At 44.9% G+C, this 21,179-nt stretch overlaps 1 protein-coding gene across 2 annotated transcripts in view; it reads right to left on the bottom strand.

The window, feature by feature from the left end:
- The window catches only part of CRTC1 (CREB regulated transcription coactivator 1), a 439,562-nt gene that overhangs the window by 174,382 nt on the left and 244,001 nt on the right, over positions 1-21,179 (bottom strand). For both annotated transcript variants that reach the window (XM_029614475.1, XM_029614476.1), the window contains exons 3-4: positions 12,560-12,697; positions 11,334-11,395 (exon numbers count right to left, since the gene is read on the bottom strand). In XM_029614475.1, the coding sequence (XP_029470335.1) occupies positions 11,334-11,395; positions 12,560-12,697 (200 nt within the window). The remainder of the gene's footprint in view (positions 1-11,333; positions 11,396-12,559; positions 12,698-21,179) is intronic.

The raw sequence follows: 21,179 nt of genomic DNA, 5'->3' as shown, positions 1-21,179 counted from the left end.
TCAGATGGAGCATTCCGCTATCCACGCAGGGGCCCCCTTCAGTCTCGTAACATAGAATTACGAAAAAATAAACCATAGGAGAAACCCAATTCCGCGGGGTGGCAGGCAGGTTTCGTGAGGACTACCATCCTGCTGGCCGAGGAGAACACCTGTTACAGGTAAGCAACTCTGCTTTCTCCTAGGACAAGCATGGGTGAATATGTAGCTACAGGCTGCTCCTGAACTTTACTAAACCCACAAGCACCAAACCAGGTGCCAAAAGGCACAACAAATGTGGTGCTGTGGAGAACAGAGGGAGACAGCCTGAACCCGAAAAAAGGGCCCTAGGCAGCAAGAGATGGATTTCACAACTGAAAGAGATTCCGAAGAACAGATTGGCCAAAGCTGTTGTCATGTCAGCCATCTCTGTCCAAACAGTAATGGGCAGTGAACGTATAGCGAGAACTCCACGTCGAAGCCTTGCAAATCTTGGCCACTGGGACTGCTCGCAAGTGGGCCACTGAAGTCGCCATGGCTCTGATGGAGTGAGCCTTGACGTGGCCTCCAAGCTGAAGGCTCGCCTGCGCATAGCAGAAGGAAATACAATCCGCCAGCCAATTTGATAGTATTTGCTTTTAACTGCAACTCCCAATCTATTCTTGTTGAAGGAGATGAAGAGCTGCATGGACTGTCTGTGGCCTGCTGTCCACTCGAGGTAGAAAGCTAAGGCCCTCTTGCAATCCAAGTTGTGTAGAGCCCATTCGCCCTGGTGTGAATGAGGCCTAGGGGAAAAGGTGGGCAAAATTATTGACCTTCAGCACCTTCAGCAAGAACGTAGGGTGAATACGGAGGACCATCCTATCGTGAAAGAACTTTGTATAGGGCAGATACATCACCAACGCCTGAAGCTTGCTTACCCTGCGCGCAGAAGTGACTGCAACCAAGAAGATGGCCTTCCAGGTCAGGTACTTCAGATCACAGGAGCAGAGTGGCTCAAAAGGATCTTGCATGAGCTGAGCCAACACCATGTTGAGGTCTCAGAATACAACAGGAGGCTGCAGAGGAAGCTTCAAGCTGAAGCAGGCCCCACATAACCAGCCCACTATGGGCTGTACAGAGACTGGCGAGCCATCAACACCTTGGTTGTAGGCCTCAATGGCACTCAGGTGTACTCTGCCCAAATTGGTCTTCAGACCAGCGTCTGAAAGGCGAAGCAACTGGTCAAGCAACTTCAGAGTGGGACAAGAGAACTGATCCAAGCTGTGACTCTCACACCAGATGGAAAACCTATTCCACTTCTGGAAAGGAATATGATGAGTGAGGTAATCAAATTGTGCACCCCTTCGTGCAACCCTATGAGCTTCATTTAAAATTCATTTAAAATTCTTTCATTTATTTTTTCTGTTAATTAACTTTTTTCCAAGTTCTTACCTTATGGCTTGTTAACAATTTTTTATAAATGTTCATTGTATTTGACTATGGAAATATATTTCCTGCTTTTTCTGTTTTATGTAAACCGGTATGATTTGCATTTGATGTAAGAATGTCGGTATATAAAAAATAATAATAATAATAATAATAATGATACAAAATTATTCAGAGTAGTTAAATCACAAGTGGATTGTGATACATTACAGGAAGACCTTGCAAGACTGGAAGATTGGGCATCCAAATGGCAGATGAAACTTAATGTGGACAAGTGCAAGGTGTTGCATATAGGGAAAAATAACCCTTGCTGTAGTTACACGATGTTAGGTTCCATATTAGGAGCTACCACCCAGGAAAAAGATCTAGGCATCATAGTGGATAATACTTTAAAATCGTCAGCTCAGTGTGCTGCAGCAGTCAAAAAAGCAAACAGAATGTTAGGAATTATTAGGAAGGGAATGGTTAATAAAACGGAAAATGTCATAATGCCTCTATCGCTCCATGGTGAGATCGCACCTGGAATACTGTATACAATTCTGGTTGCCGCATCTCAAAAAAGATATAGTTGCTATGGAGAAGGTACAAAGGGCAACCAAAATGATAAAGGGGATGGAACAGTTCCCCTATAAGGAAAGGCTGAAGAGGTTAGGGCTGTTCAGCTTGGAGAAGAGAAAGCTGAGGGGGGATATGATAGAGGTCTTTAAGATCATGAGAGGTCTTGAACGAGTAGATGTGAATCAGTTATTTACACTTTCAAATAATAGAAGGACTAGGGGGCATTCCATGAAGTTAGCAAGTAGCACATTTAAGACTAATCGGAGAAAATTCTTTTTCACTCAACGCACAATAAAGCTCTGGAATTTGTTGCCAGAGGATGTGGTTACTGCAGTTAGTGTAGCTGGGTTCAAAAAAAGTTTGGATAAGTTCTTGGAGGAGAAGTCCATTAACGGCTATTAATCAAATTTACTTAGGGAATAGCCACTGCTATTAATTGCATCAGTGGCATGGGATCTTCTTAGTGTTTGGGTAATTGCCAGGTTCTTGTGGCCTGGTTTGGCCTCTGTTGGAAACGGGATGCTAGGCTTGATGGACCCTTGGTCTGAACCAGCATGGCAATTTCTTTTGTTCCTGGTGGAAAGCTTCCTGGAAGCTACCAGGACCCTCAGAGAGGTCAAGGGGCTGCAAAACTAGCTTTTCAACATCCAGGCCGTCAGAGACAATGCCCTAAGGCTGGGATGGCGCAGTCTGCCCTGATCCTGCGAGATCAGGCCAGGGGAGGTCCCCAGACTGATCGGTTCTCTGACAGAGAGATCCCGTAGGAGTGGGAACCAGACCTGTCTCGGCCAACGAGGGGTAATAAGAATCATGGTCCCCCTTGTCCTGACTGAGTTTTAGGAGGGTCTTCATCACCAAAGGAAGCGGAGGATATGCATTCAGAAGGCCCTTGCCACAATGGTGTGCATAGACGTCTGAGGCTGGCTTTCTGTCCCTTCCTGTACGGGGAGCAGAAGTGGTTCCCCTTGTTGTTGCAGGGGGAGGTGAAGAGGTCCACGTCTGGGATCCCTCAGAGGCAGAAGATGCAATCCGCCACTGTTTGATCCATGGACCACTCTTGAGGTTGGAACACTAGACTCAGCCGGTCCGCCTCCACATTCTCTTTCCCAGTCAGGTAGATCGCGTGGAGCAGCATGTACTGGGACTGAGCCCAGGACCAAATTTGGACAGTCTCCTGACACAGGAGGAACGATCCTGCACCTCCCTGCTTGTTGATGTACCACATCGCCACTTGGCTGTCGGTCTGAACTAGGATCACCTGGCTGGATAAGCGATCTCGGAACAACCACAGTGCATACCCGATTGCTCAAAGCTCCAAGAAGTTGATTTGGCACTGAGCTTCCTGAGCAGATCACAGACCTTTCGTGTGGAGGCCGTCCACATGCGCCACACTGCAACTCAAAGAGGAAGCATCTGTGGTAAGCACAACCTGGGTCAGGAGGGGGGGGGAGGGGGCTGAAAGGGAACCCCTGCTCCACATTGGGCAGACTCTCCCACCATGACAGGGAGGTCTGGAGAGGTGGCGCGACGCAAATGCATACACTGAGGTCCTGGGTGGCTTGCTGGCTACCGAAACTGTAGGGTCTACTGAGCCCTCCACATATGCAAGTGAGCCCAGAGAGTAACATTTACAGATGCGACCACGTGACCCAGCAAGTGAAGCAGAAGCCTGGATGACACCTGTCGTCTTCGGCGGACTAGACTCGCCAGAGAAGCTAGAGCAAGTGCCCAATCGTGAGGAAGAAAGGCCCAGGCACCAATAAAGTCCAACCGAGGCGATGGTGTGAGATGGGACTTTGGGCAGTTGATGACAAACCCAAGGGACTCCAGCACCTGAATGACCAAGTGCAGGGAGCGAAACGCCCCTTCCCGGGTGGCGCTCTTGACCAGCCAATCATTCAAGTAGGGGTACACCTGCATCCCTAGCTGGCGGAGGTGCAGGCATTTGAAGACACGTGGGGTTAAAGCCAGGCCGAATAACAACACCCTGTACTGGAAGTGGCTGTTGCTCACGAGGAACATGCATCTTTGAGGTCGAGACAGCAAGCCAGTCCCCTCTTTGCAGGAGGGGAATCAGAGTGCCCGGCGAGACCATCTTGAACTTTTCTCTTTGCAGAAATTTGTTCAAGGCCCTCAGATCCAAGATGGGGCAGAGCCCCCCATTCTCTTTGGAATCAGGAAATAGTGGGAGTACAACACCCGCCCTCACTGATGTAGAAGTATGGGTTCTACTGCTCTGGCCATTACGAGGGCGGAGAGCTCAGTCCAGAGAATTTCCTGATGCGGGGACTGGCTCCACAACGGACGGGAGGGGAGAGTCTGCGGGGACTTCCAGGATGTTCAACTGATACCCTTGACGAATGGTGGCTAGGACCCACTGGTCTGAGGTGACCTGTGGCCAGCGGTCCAAAAAAAGACTGTAGCTGGCCTCCGACCAGGCGCCCCAACATCAAGAGGATGGACACAGGGCTTATGCTCTCTCACAGTCAGTCAAAACCCCTTAGCAGGGCTCTGCTGGAGTGCCGGTTGAGGTGTGGGGGTCCACTGTTGGCTACAGTGGCCTCTAGAACCCACTAGTGGCGAATGGACATGCAAGGCCAGAGGGTAAAATTTCCTTTGGCATAGAAATACCTCCTGGTGCTCTGACACGAGGATCTCCTGGCGGAGGACAGTGGGTCCAATGTACTAGCTGAGAGATGCTGGAGGGTCTCATGGTGATCCTTCAACTGAGCCATAGCACACCTTACTTTGTCTCTAAACAGATTCTTGCCAGTACAGGACAGGTCTGCGAGCTTTTCTTTGACCCCTGGCCGGAGATCCAATGCTCGGAGCCACACCATTCTATGGGCGCTGATGCCCGCTGTTGCTACCCTAGCTGCTGTATCAAACACATCATAGGTGGAACGCATCTCATGTTTGCCACACTCCAAGCCTTGCTGGGCAACTGCCATTAAGGCTTCCTGCTGTTGCTGGGGGAAGCGCTCTGACAACTCCTGGAACCTGCTTCCAGAGGTTCCGAGTGTACTGGGTCATGTACAGCTGGTAGGAAGCAATCAGGGCAATCAGCATAGCACTCATAGTACACTTTCCTACCTAAGGCATCCAATACTCTATATTCCCGACCCGGAGGTGCAGAACTGTGGGTACAGGAACGATTGGCCTTCTTGAGAACAGACTCCACCACCACAGACTGATGCAGGAGCTGCTGCCTCAAAAACCAAGGCCTGTGCACTAGGTAGACCGCATCTGCTTTCCGGCAAGTTGGATGTTACCAAATCTGAAGGAGTAACTCCTTAGAGATATCATGGGTGGGAACGGCCACTACTTCCTTTGGGGCATCAACAAATTGGAGAATTTCCAACATTGTGAGACGGGCATCCTCCTCCGTTAGGAGCTGGAAAGGAATGTCCTCCGCCATTTTCCACAAGGATTAGATCCTCTGGTGGGGACTGGCGCCTCTCACCCGGAGGGGACGGGTCCAAGGGAAGATCCCCTGAGTCATCAGAAGATGACTCCAAGGTATCATCCCCCCAAGAATAATTTGGGATTTCCTCCTCACTGAAGTCCCCTGGGGACCCTCGTGGAGGACCCCTGCCCAAACCCCTTGGTCTTAGCGCTAAAGGCACCGAGGGCACCGTGGGCATTGATGGCATCGAGTCCCCAAGGGAACTGGAATCAGACCAGGCAAAACCGGGTGCAGTACCAGGGCCCCTGATGGTGCCCCCAGCTGCAACACATAGTCTTCCTTGGAGGAACCCACAATGGGGATCACTCCAGAGGAAGGGGGACCCAGTGGATGCTGGGGTATCGAGTGACCTCCAAGGACTGGTAGCTGTTGTGTGGGCAAGACGGCCAGAAGGACGTTGCGGCGCTCCAGCAGTGGTGCCAGCATTGCAGGGGCGGGCTCCGACACTGGAGAAGGCACCGGTGGAGCCAATGGTTCGATGCCCTGAAGGGATCAGAGCACCTCCCATTGCATCCTGCAGTCCAGCTCCTCTTGAAAACCACCAAAGAGAGGACAGATGGAGGAGGAGGAGGAGGAGGCAGAGGCATCACCGGAACTTCCTTGGAGCCCTGAGGGAGCTCAATGCCTGGCACAGATTTCGGTGGGGAATGCCTGGGTTCCCGGGTTCGATAGAGGTCAATGCCTCCTTGCTACAGAGTCGCTTCAGGGGCATCACGGTGGCTACCAGTGCCGACCCAAGTCCGGTATCGTGCGACAACGGTGACAGGTGATGAAGTTTCCGAGGTTTCCCATGGTTCTCGGCCCGGTCTTTTCCTGGCGCTGAGGATGGAGATGATCCCGATGTCCTGGAGCGAGACAACTCCGATAACAGCGTATCTCCAGTCCCTCTCAAGAAAGAGGACCCCGGCGGAGGAACAGACAATGATGGATCTACATCCTTCAGTTCCCCACGGCCCTTAGGCATCGATGCACTTGACACTGGAGTCGAAGGATCAGACTTTCTGGATCCAAAAACTTCTCCATTTTGTCTAAATGGGCCTGATGACCCATGGAGGTCATTTGATCGCAAAAATGACATCCCTGGACATCGTGCAACGCCCCCAGGCAGAGGATACAGAACTCGTGCGGATCTGTAATGGACATGGTCCACAGGCACTGGGAGCATCGGCGAAACCCCGATGCCATGAAAAAAGAGCCGGCAAGCAATCAATGACCGGCAGCCACCGAAGAGCAACACTGTCGGGAATCCACCACAAAGAATGAAAAAACGAACCACGCTGCCCTATAGAAGCACCAACGGGGTAGAAGGGGGACCCAGTGCAAACAAGTCAAAAAACAACCGGGGGGGAAAAAAACTCTGAAGAGAGCAGAAATCCACAATCACAAGGCAAAAGCTGCACAGAAAAGAGACTGAAGGTGGACCCCGCATGGACGCATGGATAGTGGCATGCTGGGCATGCTCAGAGTGCCAGTCAATGTTTCTAGAAACTTTGACAAATGTTTTCTCTGCTGGCCTCCATCTGATGATGTCAGTCATGTGTGAGGACTAACATCCTGCTGTCCTGGGAGAAAAGTATTTGTTTTACTTACCTTAGGGTTTTGTTCACATATTCCCTGCCAATCCTAGTTTAAAGCCCTCCTTAGTAAGTTTGCAGTCTGTGTTGGAAGACAATGTGCCCCTTCTTCAACAGGTGGACCTCATCTCTGCTCGGCAATCCTTGAATCATCATCCCATTGTCCAGGAAACCAAAATACTCTCGTCGATACCATCTATACAACCGTTTCTTCATCTCTCTGCCTGGGTCTTTATCCTTGATTGGGAAGATGGAGGAGTACACTTATCTACTTTACTGTGTCTTCTAGAGCCATGAAGTCACTTTTGATAACAACTGTGTAGTACCTAGCAATATTATTTTGTTTACATTAATTTATATTCTGCCCAATTACCAACTCTTCTGTTCTGGCCAGTTACAATAAAACATTTGTACCAACTTGGATGAGCAGTGTTGGACAGTAGTCATTAGGCTTGAGTATTTTCAGCAATCTCTCCATAACTTCTTGGATTTTAGCAGACAGCATGCTTCCCAGAACAATGTCTGATCAACAGATGGATGCCTTCATGCCCCTAAGAAGCAAGTCACTAACCACTACTACCCTCTGCCTCCTAAGTATAGTGGTTGTTCAGCTCACAGCTTTGGGGTTTGCATGTTTCGGTTCTTCCTTATCCTGGGATGGTGTCTCCTCTTCCACTGGCTGAAGAAGTACTGGTTCTTCAGCTGAAGAGAAATTGGAGTCATGGTGTAGGGTCCACTAATAATCTGGATCTAGCTGTCATCTCATGGTTCAGTTTCATCTTCCCGTCTGAATGAGCTTTTCATCTTTGATGTTTCAATAAGAATCAATTTTATTTAATCAAACAGAGCGTAAGCAGGCACTTAATTCATCCAAATCAATAACAGTTTTTCCCATTAGCATGTTGACAGTCATTGCTTAATGCCTATTCAAAGTGTCAAGGGCAGAAACTGGCAGTAAGCATGTTTAATTCCAGACACACCTGGTTATTAATAGGCAATTATAAAATCCATGAACAATCAGAAAACACAAATGATGGACCCTCGCTTTTCTGTAACTCTTTTCTACCATGGTCACATTTTCTTTTATAAACGTTAACTGTTAATTAAGTCTACTGCTATTAAAACTGTGGTTCCAAAGGTCTACCATGCCATCATAGTTTTGTTCATGCTCTGTCATTACTGATGAAGGTATGCAGTTTTTATGCTATATAGATTAATATGAGGTGCCTTTCTGCATTGTGGTGTATTTGGCAGTACCAGAGTTTATAAGAACATAAGAAATTGCCATACTGGGTCAGACCAAAGGTCCATCAAGCCCAGGATCCTGTTTCCAACAGTGGCCAATCCAGGTTACAAATACCTGGCAAGTACCCAAACATTAAATAGATCCCATCTCACTAATGCCGGCAACAAGCAGTGACTATTCCCTAAGTCAACCTGATTAATAGCAGTTAATTGACTTCTCCTCCAAGAACGTATCCAAACCTTTTTTAAACCCAATTATTTATTTATTTTATTTATTTTATTTATTTTATATACAGACATTCGATCGAGATATCACATCGGTTTCCAGATAACTAAAAGAATAGGGTAGTAACAGCCCTATTTTACACTAACTACCCTAATCACATACCTAATCACTACCCTAATCACATACCTAATCACTACCCTAATCACTAACTACCCTAATCACCCTAGTGTAGTTAATTACACTAACTACCCTAATCACATCCTCTGGCAATGAATTCCAGAACCTAACTGTGTGTTGAGTGAAAAAGCAGTGCCCCCTAGTCCTTGTATTATCCAATTGAGTAAATAACCAATTCACATATACCCATTCTAAACCTCTCATGATTTTATAGACCTCTATCATATCGCCCCTCAGCCATCTCTTCTCCAAACTGAACAGCCCTAACCTCTCTAGCCTTTCCTCATAGCGGAGTCATTCCATCCTTTTTATCATTTTGTTTGCCCTTCTCTGCACCCTCTCCAATACAACTATATCTTTCTTGAGATGCAGCAATCAGAACTGTACACAGTACTCAAGGTGCAGTCTCACCACGGAGCGATACATTTTCCATTTTATTCACCATTCCCTTCCTACTAATTCCTAATATTCTGTTTGCTTTTTTAATCGTTGCAGCACACTGAACAGACGATTTCAATGTATTATCCACTATGACACCTAGATCTTTTTCCTGGGTGGAAGCTCCTAATAAGGAACCTAACATCGTGTAACTACAGCATGCGTTATTTTTCCCTATGAGGCAGATTTTTAAAACAGCGCATGCGGGGTACATTTGTGTGCGCTACCCGGCACGCACATGTTATAAAATCTGGGGCAGGCGTGCGCAAGGGGGTGCACACTTGTGCACCTTGCGCGCGCCAAGCCCTAGGGGAGCCCTGATGGCTTTCCCCGTTCCCTCCAACGTTCTTTTCGCTCCCCCCCACCTTCCCCTCCCTTCCTCTATCTAAACCGCCCCCCACCTTTGTTATCTTTACGCCTGCCTGAGGCAGGCATAACTTGCGCACGCCGGCCCGCCCCTGGACCACCACCCCGCCCCATTCCCGCCCCTTTTTCAAAGCCCTGGGACATATGCTCTTTCCAGGGCTTGTGCGCGCCGCCAAGCCTATGCAAAATAGGCTCGGTGCACGCAGGGGCAGGTTTTCGGGGTTATGTGCGTAACCCTTTGAAAATCTACCCCTATATGCATTACCTTGCACTTGTCCACATTAAATTTCATCTGCCATTTAGATGACCAATCTTCCAATCTCACAAAGTCCTCCTGCAATTTATCACAATCCTCTTGTGATTTAACTACTCTGAATAATTTTGTTTCTTCTGCAAATTTGATTACCTCACTCATATTCCTTTCCAGATTATTTATAAATATATTGAAAAGCACTGGTCCAAGTACAGATCCCTGATGCACGCCACTGTTTACCTTTTTCCTCTTTGAAAATTGGCCATTTAATCCTACTCTGTTTCTTGTCTTTTAACCAGTTTGTAATCCATGAAAGGATATCACCTCCTATCCCATGACTTTTTAGTTTTCTTAGAAGCCTCTCATGAGGGACTTTGTCAAATGCCTTCTGAAAATCCAAATACACTACATCTACCGGTTCAGCTTTATCCATGCTTATTAACCCCTTCAAAAAAATGAAGCAGATTTGTGAGGGAAGACTTGGGTAAATCTATGCTGTTTTTCATTAAACCATGTCTTTCCATACGCTCTGTGATTTTGATCTTTAGAATAGTTTCCACTATTTCTCTCGGCACTGAAGTCAGGCTCACCAGTCTATAGTTTGCCCGATTACCCCTGGAGCCCTTTTTAAATATTGGGGTTTCATTGGCCACTCTGCAGTCTTCAGGTACAATGGTTGATTTTAATGATAGGTTACAAATTTTAATTAATAGATCTGAAATTTCATTTTTTAGTTCCTTCAGATCCCTAGCATGCATACCATCTGGTCCAGGTAATTTGCTACTCTTTAGTTTGACAGTCTAGCCTACTACATCTTCCAGGTTCACAATGACCTGGGTTCAGTACATCCGATTCATCACTCTTGAAATCCATCTCTGGAACTGTTATCTCCCCAACATCCTCATTAGTAAACACATAAGCAAAGAATTCATTTAGTTTTTCTGCAATGGCCTTATCTTCCCTAAGAGTCCCTTTAACCCCTTGGTCATCTAACGATCCAACTGACTCCCTTCTCAGGTTTCCTGCTTCGCATATACATTTAAATAAAAATTTTTATGAGTTTTTATCTCTACGGCCAACTTTATTTCAAATTCTTTCTTAGCCTGTCTTATCAATGTTTCACACTATCAAAGTGTGTGAATGACTTATAAAGCTATAAAGAAAAGAGAATGGGCGGCATCAGCAATGAAAGTAACAAATAAATGGGAATCAAATGTCATCTATTACTGAACCCACATGTTTTGTTAAAAAATCTGAACTTAAGACAATGCATGCAACACTTAAAGTGTCCATTTACTAAAGCATGTTAAATGCCAACACATTAATGTTTGTGCTATTTTAATATATATGTTCATGAGCTATGTTGCATGCAAATGTATATAGAACTGTTCATTAATATTAAAAAGAATTAACAAATCATGTGAAGTGACACCAGATTAACAGTCAATTTTAACAAATTAAAGTTCAGCTTTCAATAACATTTCATTAATAGGACTGCTGTACATCCTGATTTTTTCCCCAAGATTGCCAAAATTAAACACAAGTGTCCCAGATGAAGTCCCATTTGCTTTGCTGATGCTATGAATCTGTACCCAGAACTGCTGCTGCCAGTTAGCAATCACTAACCTTCTCCAGCTGGTATCCGGTGGAGGTGACAGATACACAGTGCCGTACGGGCAACTGTCTACGTGATATACGATTTAAGGAAAAACAATATAATTTTGTCATTTATATAGTAGGTCTAGCAAAAATCTCTTACCACATCACTCAATTTCTAATTTAGGATACGGAAGGATATTTTTTGAAGAAAAAAAAAAAGAAACAAATTAAAGAGAGTCTAAATCAAGCCAAACGCCACACATGATTATATCTACAGGTTATGCCATTACTGTCATATTTTATTTATTTTTATTTCCAGTTTGTAACCCTCCTTTTCAGGTATACACTGTTCTAACAGTACAAAAACCATTCTCCTTTGATAGCTCTTGATAGCACAGGTGAATTTAGACTCAAATTTATAATCGTATACTAGAGTGATGCACGCCTAGGACAAGTGTCAGGATGCTGGAGTTAGGGCAATATGGCAAAGTACAGAGGTTGGAGAGAATGCCAGGATATTACATGCTTCCTTTACTATGTAATGAAAGTATGGATTCACTTTATAAACAGGATGCATGCGGAACTCCTTTGCTAGTCACCAGAAAGGGGTTTGGCAATATAGCCTAGTGAACACAACACAGACTCATATCCCACCACTGTCATTCATTTTTTGATATTACCCAATGTGAATGCTTTAGGGATGTCCAGCAGTGCCTTCCTATTTCTTCTAACAGCTCAGTCAGAATTGGCCTCTGTTGGTACTACAGCATTATGAGATTTCATTCACAACTACCTGTGGGGAGTCGGCCCCAGTTCATAACCCCCCCATCTACGTCCAGGCATTGCAGTGAAAGTCCTTGTCCAATTCCATCTGCAGCTATCATTGCTCTGCAATGGTAGAGACCATCTCCCCTCCCCAAGAATCTCTGAATACTACATCAGCAGCACTACATCACCATCAGCTCCGACTGGTCCATGAGCAAAGCTGGGCCTGGGAAATGAACTTGGATCTTTTACACAGCAGTGCAAAGCATGTGCATCCGAGCTATCAGGCCAGCACAACCACGGTGAATATTAGAAAACCTAACCCCCCCCCCCCCCCCCCCAAAAAAATAGTTATTTGACCAATCTTATGTCAACTTTCAAACAAAGACACTACACAAGATTTTCTAAATTTAAAACTGGAACAATTTTGAAGTACGAGATAATAATAGCTTTCGTACTTTATAAACCTAGAGTGAATAAAAGGATATCTGACGTCCATGTTTATCTACAGACAATGGACGCCTATGTGGGGACCCAAGGCGGTTTCGGTCACGATACACTCTGTCTACCAGCCCATGATGGCGATTCGTTCTACTCGTGTCCAATCCAGTTGATTGAAAAGGAGTCTAAAAGAAGATGAGAAGTAAATTGTCATCTACAGATTTATGAGGAAAAATCAAGTTTGCTTACCATAAATGGGTTCACAATAGACAGCAGGATGAATTAGCTATGACACATGGGTGAAGTCATCCAATGGCATCATACAGACCCATTTCTCTAGATCAGTAAAGTTTTACTACTAACCATTCATGGGAGTTCCCATGTGTGCTGCCTCATGAAGCCCTCAGTCCATTGTAGAGCTTAGCTTTAGCTAGGTAGTCAACTCTTTAGAGAGGTGGGCGGGTATTGAGCATGGCTAATTCAAATTTGCTTTCTCCATCAACAAGCATGGCTAAATTACCCATGGCACATGAGCGTCCTAAGCTGAGGAATGCGTAGTGGAGCAATTACTAAAATTAGCAACCTGGATCCTCCCTGGGTGAACAGGCTATGCAAAACTGCTTGTCCAAGGTTGCTGTCACTTCTTGAATGATTGTCTAGGCAGTAGTGGGACTTGAAGGTGTGAACAGACAACCAAGGTGTAGCTTTGCAGATGTCTTCATTGGAGTCAAATGAACCACTGAGGCAGTTATGGCTCTTACTCAATGAGCCTTTACAGAGTCTGTGATCTGAAGGCTAGCCAATGTACAACAATATGTGATACAGTGCACTAGCCAGTTGGACAAAGAGCATTTGGTAACAGCCATACCCAGTTTCTTAGGATCACTGGAAACAAACAGTTGAGAAGTCTGATGATGAGATTGATTTCTCTTCAAGTAAATGGCCAAATGGTAAAGTAAATGGTTTACAATTCAGCAAATGGAGGGCCTTCTTTCCTTTGTGTACATGAAGTCTGGGAACGAACGTGGGCAAAACAATAGCTTGATTCAAATGAAATGCAGAAACCACCTTAGGTAGAAACTTATGATGGGTGCAGAGCACCACCCTATTGCAGAAAAACAAAGGTGGAGAGAGCATGAAACCAATGCTTCCAAAGTTCACTGATTCTTCTAGCTTAAGTGATGGTGATTAAGAGCACTACCTACATGTTAGAAATTTTGACAAAGCTGATTCCTGAGGCTCGCAGGGAGGCTTCATTAGCTGTGCTAAGATGATGTTGAGATCCTATGGCAGAGATGGTTTTGTAAGCTGAGGCTTTGTATGCCAGAGGGCCTTCATGAATTTTAGTATGAGAGAATGAAGGGAGATTGGTTTTCCATCCACTTGTAGTGGTAAATAGCGATTGCACTAAGCTGCACTTTCACTAACGATGTACAGAGAATAGATAATAAGAGGGTGAACAAGTATTGGAATAGATCCTTGGAAGTATAGGCTCGCTTGACACCAAGATGAGAAATGCTTCTTTTTACAACTGTATACCCTTCTGGAGGGTGGCTTCCTAGCTGAAATCACAATGTTCTCAACCTCCTTGAATAATGACAATGAGGAGTCTATCAAGCGCTTAAAATCCATGCCATCAAGTTGAGGGACAGAAGGATCAGATGACAGACAACTCCCTCCTGTGTCAGTTCCCAGAGGGATTGGCAAACTGACTGATAACTTGACAGCGTAGGAGAACCACATGTGTCTGGACCAAGTTGGAGCAATGAGTATAAGGCATGCCTGGTCCTTGAGTATGTCTGTGCCATCCTCAACACCAATAGAAATGGTGAAAAATCATTCAGCAGATCTGTGTCTCATTTCAGCAGAAATGTATCTGGAAAAGATCTAAATTTGTTCTGAAGAATGGGGCAAAATTTGTTGATGTACCTGTTGCTTTCTAAAGCAAACAAGTCGATTGACCTCTTGGTCTAGAGACCACTTAAGGTGTCAAATAAAACTCTGTTGGGGTGATCCGCCGTGTTGGATACTCCAGGAAGGTAAATTGCCTGAAAGAAAGCCCCATGACACAGCCTACTCTCAAATTATCTAAGATTCCAGATAGAAGATGCAGGACCCTGTGCTTGCTTGCATATTTATGTAGAACAATGCCATTTTCTTGTTGATTTCGATCAGAATTCTCTTTCCCTGAAAATGAGAGAATACTCTCAACATATCTGGAACAAATGTTCCATTGTTGACCAAGTTCAGAAGGAGCCTGTATTTGCACCTCACCCCTGTTGGCTATATCTGTTGCCTGCTTCACCTGAGGAAGTAAAACACAAAGAAGAAAATCTAATTCCAGGACCACTGGTTTCAGCCACCAATGGAGGGCCTTCTTCGTCTCTGGAGTTACCTCTATGATGCAGCTGATCACACTGGAGAGCTCCCATGTTCAGGTGAGTCATGGGGACCATATGCACCACTGCTGCCATGTCTTCAAGGACAACCAGAATTGTTTGGGCCATGACTTGATCTTGCTGCAGCAAATACTAACCAGTGTTCATAGGAAGACTGCCCTTTCCAACAAGAGGTATGCTTTCTTCTCTAAAATGTCTACCCATGCCCCGATAAACTTGATTCTCTGGGTGGGGATGAGGTTCAAAGTGGCAAAATTAATTAGAAAGTCTAGTGACTGAAGGAGCTGGATCATCATCTGCAAAAAATGTAGCACCCCCGCTCAAGAAGGTCCCATCACCAGCCAATCATCCAGGTAAGCGAAAACATTTCTTGACAACCAAGATGTACCGCTACTACCACTAGACATTTTGTGAAGACCCTTGGGATTGCTGAAAGGCCGAAGGGCAAAATCTTGTATTAGAATGAGTGTTCACCACAAATCTGAGATATTTCCAATGAGATAGATAGATGGGGATGTGAGCATATGTATCCTTCAGATTAATGGCATTTGTATTTTATTTGTAAAACGCTTGAATAATTTGTTTTTATGTGCAGTATATCAAGTTTAATAGATAACACCACTGTCACATCCAGTCTCCCACTTGGATGAAGGGTAGGATGGTGTGGAGGATGTTCATCTTGAACTTCTCTCATAACTCACTCTTCAGACTTTATAAATCCAGGATGGGTCTCAATCCCCCTAACTTCTTGGGGGTAAGAAAATAACGAGAATAGAACATATTGCCATATTCTTCCGGAGGGTCGGCTATCACGCACTGGCTAAGAAACTGCACCAACTCAAGACAAAGTTGTGTCAAGTGAGATGATCCAGATTGAAAGCTAAACATTGGTGCTGGGGCCTAAAATAAGTGCAAATAGTAATCAGACTACACAATTTTTGAGGATCTAATGGTCCTTGGTGATCTCTTCCTCCACTCATCGAGGAACAGCTGAATCCTTCCTCCTGTCAGAGGGGTCAAGGCTTAAGAGTCAGGGCTCCTCAAAAATTAGGCCCTAGTTTCGGCCAAGACTGCTAAAGCATCTTAGGCTATCTCCATGCAGGTATCCGCAGGTGAGTAGTTGCTGTTGTGGCAGCACAAGTGTAGCACAATATCAATCAAATTAGCGGAGGCAGCATCTCTGGAAGGAGGCCCACTTAAAGGCAAAGTAAGAACACCTAGGGAAAGAAAACTGGTTGGCTCTTTCCAACAAGGACTGAATAGTCACATGCTGCTCCTTAATCTGGCTAGCAGTTTCTTTGACTTTGTTCCCAGAACAAGGGACAATGGTCAACTTGTCATGAACATCCTCCTGCAGACTGCTGGCCCTAAAAAAGGCCATCCAGTGAGCCCCAATGGCTTCTGCAGAAGACTTTGCCACAGTGTCAAAGAAATACATCTGCTGATAATCCCCCTGCTCCCTGTCTAGGGACTCCACAACAGGCTTTAGCTCATAGTAGCAGTTGTGAAAGTATAGCACCATATGTGGGCATCAAGCTCTAGAAGACTTTTTTTTCCAAATTTGTCTAGCAGCAACTTGGGTCCTTACCTGGGGTGTATTAGAAAATATCCTGGTCTTTTTCCCTGCTTCAATGCAGATTACCACCACAGACTGGTGTGGCAACTGGACCATGTCAAAATCAGATTCAAGTTACTTGCTACTGGGGGGGTGGGGGGAAAGAGGACAGAGACAGGAAGGGGAGCAGAAGACTGGATTATTCCACATTTGGGTTTGCAGGTCCCACAGAATCTGAACTGGAATTGTTCTCTGCTTGAAACAGATTTCCAGAATCCAAAATAGACCAAAGACCTCAATGAGGGTATCCTTGTCCCTCTGGGCATTGACTCAGATGGCCTTACTCAATTTGTCCAGGAACCTATAGTATGAGAGATATTTCATCAAGTCAGGCAAGGAATCAGAGGAAATCTCTGTAAACCCCTCCTTCAAATTGAATGGTGGAGGGACGCTAATCCATGACACCAATGATGGCTTTGATTGGGGAGGATCTCTCATTAGTCTCAGAGCAGAAAACTCCCGGGGAAAGTCCCAGTTGGCTATGTCCCCTGCCTGATTATGGCAGGCTAGCTTCCCCCACTGGAATTTCTGATGGGAATTCCCATGGTGTAGAAGTGGAAGGGTCTCCCTTCTTGAGGGAACAAATCTGACATCTTGGACAGAAAAGGCTGAAGGATGCCTTCCTTGTCACTGGACACCAAAGAGGTAAAGAAAGTCTTCACTAGTTCCATGATGTGGTTCCTGGACTGCTGTATCCTCTGGGCTGGAGTTGGAAAAGAGATATCTTCTTTTGGAGATCAGTATAGGATCATCACTTTGAGAAGCATGCACCAGACTCCCAGTCTACCTGCATTAAAGGTCACAGAGATCTGGAGCTTCCAGACCCAATGGGAGGGACTCAGGTTGAGTGCTCCAGGCAGATGATACCGATTGAGCCCTGAAGAGCCTGCGATCCAGAAAGAGGAATCAAGGAAGTGAAAAGGACACCAAAAAAGAAGATGGCACTTATGAAGTACTCCTGCCAGGCCTCACTGGAGCCAGGATCACAATGGGCATCAATGGCTTTGACTACATTCTGGGCTTCTGCACCTATGGCGCTGACATCATCTGCACCAACAATGATGGGTGCCTCACTAGACTGTGCATCAACAGCACTGGGGACTCCTGCACTGCTGACTAAGTTGAATGGTGCATTTTTTTCAATGCCAACAAACCCAGAGAGGGAGACAAAGCTTAACTGTGTGTCACAGAGCATGCTGACTCCTGTGTCCTGTGCTTCCACGATGGGCTCAACCTCAGAGCTACAGCGGATCTGGAGTCTGACAATTTAGGAAGGGGAGGCTTGCTAGAGGAGCCCATACTCACCTGGTATGCAGGGAGCCAGACAAGGCCCCACACTCAGAGGAAGAATGGCTCAGTCTCTTTAGAGAACTGCGGAGCTTCCCCATCTTCCATGCTCAGTTCCACTGGGATCTAGGTGACATTTGTCCACAATTATAGAAACTAGAGTCATGGTCCAGTTCCAGGCATTTGTAGCACATCTAGTGGCCACAGTCGCAGGCTTCTTGGAAGCAGACATAATTTTTTGTTTTGTTTTGTTTTTATTAGCATTGAAAAGGGCTGTTGAGGGGCTGCCAAGGCAGAGAGGCAAACAATCAAAAACCAAAATCGAGATTGTGAAAGCAAATTTAGAGAAAAGATAAGAGTTTACACATCCATATGGAAGCTCAATCGAAAAAAGCCTGAGGGGCTCACGATGCAGCATTCGCACAGGAGCTCCCAAGTATGCTCAGCAGTAAAACTTTATTAAGCTCAAGAGATGGGTCCGTTTGGTGCTGGAGGACATCACCCAAGTGTCATGGCTAATTCAGCCCTGCTTGTCGACTGAATTATGTTTCTGTTGAAAATATTAAAATATTTATTTTAAAATGCTTATATTCCTCAATGTCCAAATTTTACAATATTTGTCCAGGGCAGATTACATCAATACATATATATCCTAAAGCAGTGATAACGAACTGCAGTCTTCGACAGCCACAAACAAGCCAGGTTTTCAGGATGTCTACAATGAATATGCATGAGAAAGATTTGCATACACTGCTTCCATTGTATGCAAATCTCTCTCATGCATATTCACTGTAGATATTCTGAAAACCTGGCCTGGTTGTGGCACTCGAGAACTGCAGTTTCCCATCTTAGTCCTAAAGGAAGAAAGATTTGAAATGATCTAGAACAGTCCAAGAGCTAACAATTTAACTACTTCATCTCTTTACTTTAAAAATTATAAATAGTGCTCTGTATGTCTATTGGCTCTATTGTTCTCTTTTTAGCATTTGAAAGATGTGTTTAAAATTATATAAAAAAATTCTAGCCTCTTGTCCCACATGCAAAGTACCTCTGGTACAGAAAGGCAAAATTTTGCATAGAAAAGGACATTAAAGAATAAATGGCCATGGTCTGAAGGGAGGAAAGTTCAAAGGAAATATGAGAAAATGCTTCTTTGCTGAGAGAGTAGTAGATGCTAGGAATAGTTAAAGAAGACAGTGAGAAAAACAGTGATAAGTTAGGAGCGAGTACTGATTTAATTATGGGAATTTATATGTTCAACTACCCAAAGTGGTAGAAAATATCAGGGAGGAAGACAACTAGCAGATGGACGAGCAACTGGTCTCTAATATTGTATTTACTATGCTAAAATCCATTAAATGCCAGAAGAAACAGCTCATTAACATGTTTATTGAGAGAGCTGTTGAACTAGACCTAAAACATGACTGTGGGATAATATGTTCAAGTCCCGCATCCCTGCAGTACTATACTGTTACTGGTTACCCATGGATGTGGAAATACCTGGGTAGATCATTTATAAACATACGCACATATAATCTTACGCACAAAATAATTGTTACACTGTGCGAATAAACTCCCAGAATTAAAAGTGGAGGCAGGTATTTTATAAAATATGCGTACATACCACATACTTACCTGCGCGCGTACTTGGAATCACCAGTTCACTGATATTTCCATCAGTTCACCCAGTCCTTCTCCAGTTCACCCGAACCCCCACAATTCACCTAGACCTCCCACCAAAACACTGTAGACAACAGGCAGTCTCAATTCATTTGTACAAGACAATTAGCAGGTGTAAAAGGGTATGAATAAGTTCAGTGATGCATATGCATCTCTCTCTGTCTTCCAAAATAGCAACTATTGCATGAACTTCTGAATCCCACCCTGTAATGCCCCTAGACCGCTCCTTTTTTCCTCCGGTAAAATATACACACAAAACTGAAAATACACACACTCTCTCAACATTTTTAAAATATTTCTATACACTGAAACCCTTTGAAAATTCACTTAAATGGTAACATTCTTTCTTACCATGAATACACTACTTAGAGCACCGATCTCTGCACTTCCAACTGCAGAGTTAAATACTTTCAATTTCAAAAGCTGCCTTAGTATCAGATTGTTAGGGTCTCTCTGCTGAGGGTACATTGCTCCAGGAACAGTACAGGATTGCAAGGCAGGATGCTGGGCGGGACTAGAGACAGCTTCCACCTAGCCAGCCTGCTTCCCCACAGGTTGAGCCCTTGGGTTCTGGGGGCCAAAAGGCTTGTGCAGCGGCAGTACATAATAGTGAGTCAATTTTATTGAACAAGGCTAGACACAGACCCTGGTTAAAAGCTTGGGCACAACGTGTAGGCAGGGCTTGGCAAGGTTTGGTTCAGGAGCTGGACATGGAACAAGGGCTGGGGCTGTGATAGCCAAAAATAAGGCAAGGTAGTGATCACAGCCAGGGAGAGTTACAAGCAAAGCAGGGTACTGGACCGGATAGTAAGCAGGAACTGGTTCAAGGAATGGATGCAAGAGCGCTGTGGACAGGACTTAAGACAATGAAGTCAAGGATAATAAATAGTTTACTGAAGAATCTTCTGAATAAAACATAGTGATAGTTCAAGTAGATGCAGAAATTAAACAATTACAGTTCCAAAAAATCTTTTTCTTAAGACTCCTCTCCTTACTACCAGTTTCTTCTTATAGCAACACAGTGTCTCTAGTTACTTTGTATCTCCTCTCTCCTCAGCTTTGGTACCCCCTAGCATGATCCTCTCTTTAATTTCCTCAGTTATCAAATAGTCACTCATAAGAATGTCCTATTCAGCTCAAGGAAAAATCCTTCAGTTGCCTCTCCGAACTCCAAAACAAGTTCCCTCTGGTACAATTTAGCTTCCTGGTCCAGAAAAGTTCATGCCTCAGTTAAGCACAGGTTGTATCGTTTAATTTTCAACTTCCAGGCTGTATTGCACTTTTTACTTCTTCTCTGCTCTCTAGGGCTTTAGAGGAAAATCCCTGCCCACTCCTACTACTCCCTTCTGTAATCCTGGGTGAGGATCATAGCTTCCAACCAGTCTCTTTCCCCTGCAATCTGGAGCTGCCCTCAACTCTGTAGAATCAGGGTTTTTATCACTTTTTTTTTTTAATGACTGAGCCCCTACGGGATGTACCCCCTTGTCTGTCAAAAAGGCAGGTTACACCTTCTAACACTTAGCTGACCACAGCTCTGGAATATTCCTACTTTGGTTCCAGATTAACCTCTTTCCTTAGGCACATCCTGTGCACTTCCAGAAGATATTTACCCACTGCTTAAACCATTCAAAGAGAGGAAACCTGCACTTTACCATTTTAACCTTTATGTACTTTCTGTGGCTTAGG

This window comes from Rhinatrema bivittatum, chromosome 8 (assembly GCF_901001135.1).
Source record: "Rhinatrema bivittatum chromosome 8, aRhiBiv1.1, whole genome shotgun sequence".
NCBI classification, from domain to species: domain Eukaryota; kingdom Metazoa; phylum Chordata; class Amphibia; order Gymnophiona; family Rhinatrematidae; genus Rhinatrema; species Rhinatrema bivittatum.
Note: the sequence above shows the minus strand (reverse complement) of the source record. Positions and strands in the feature narration are given on the sequence as shown.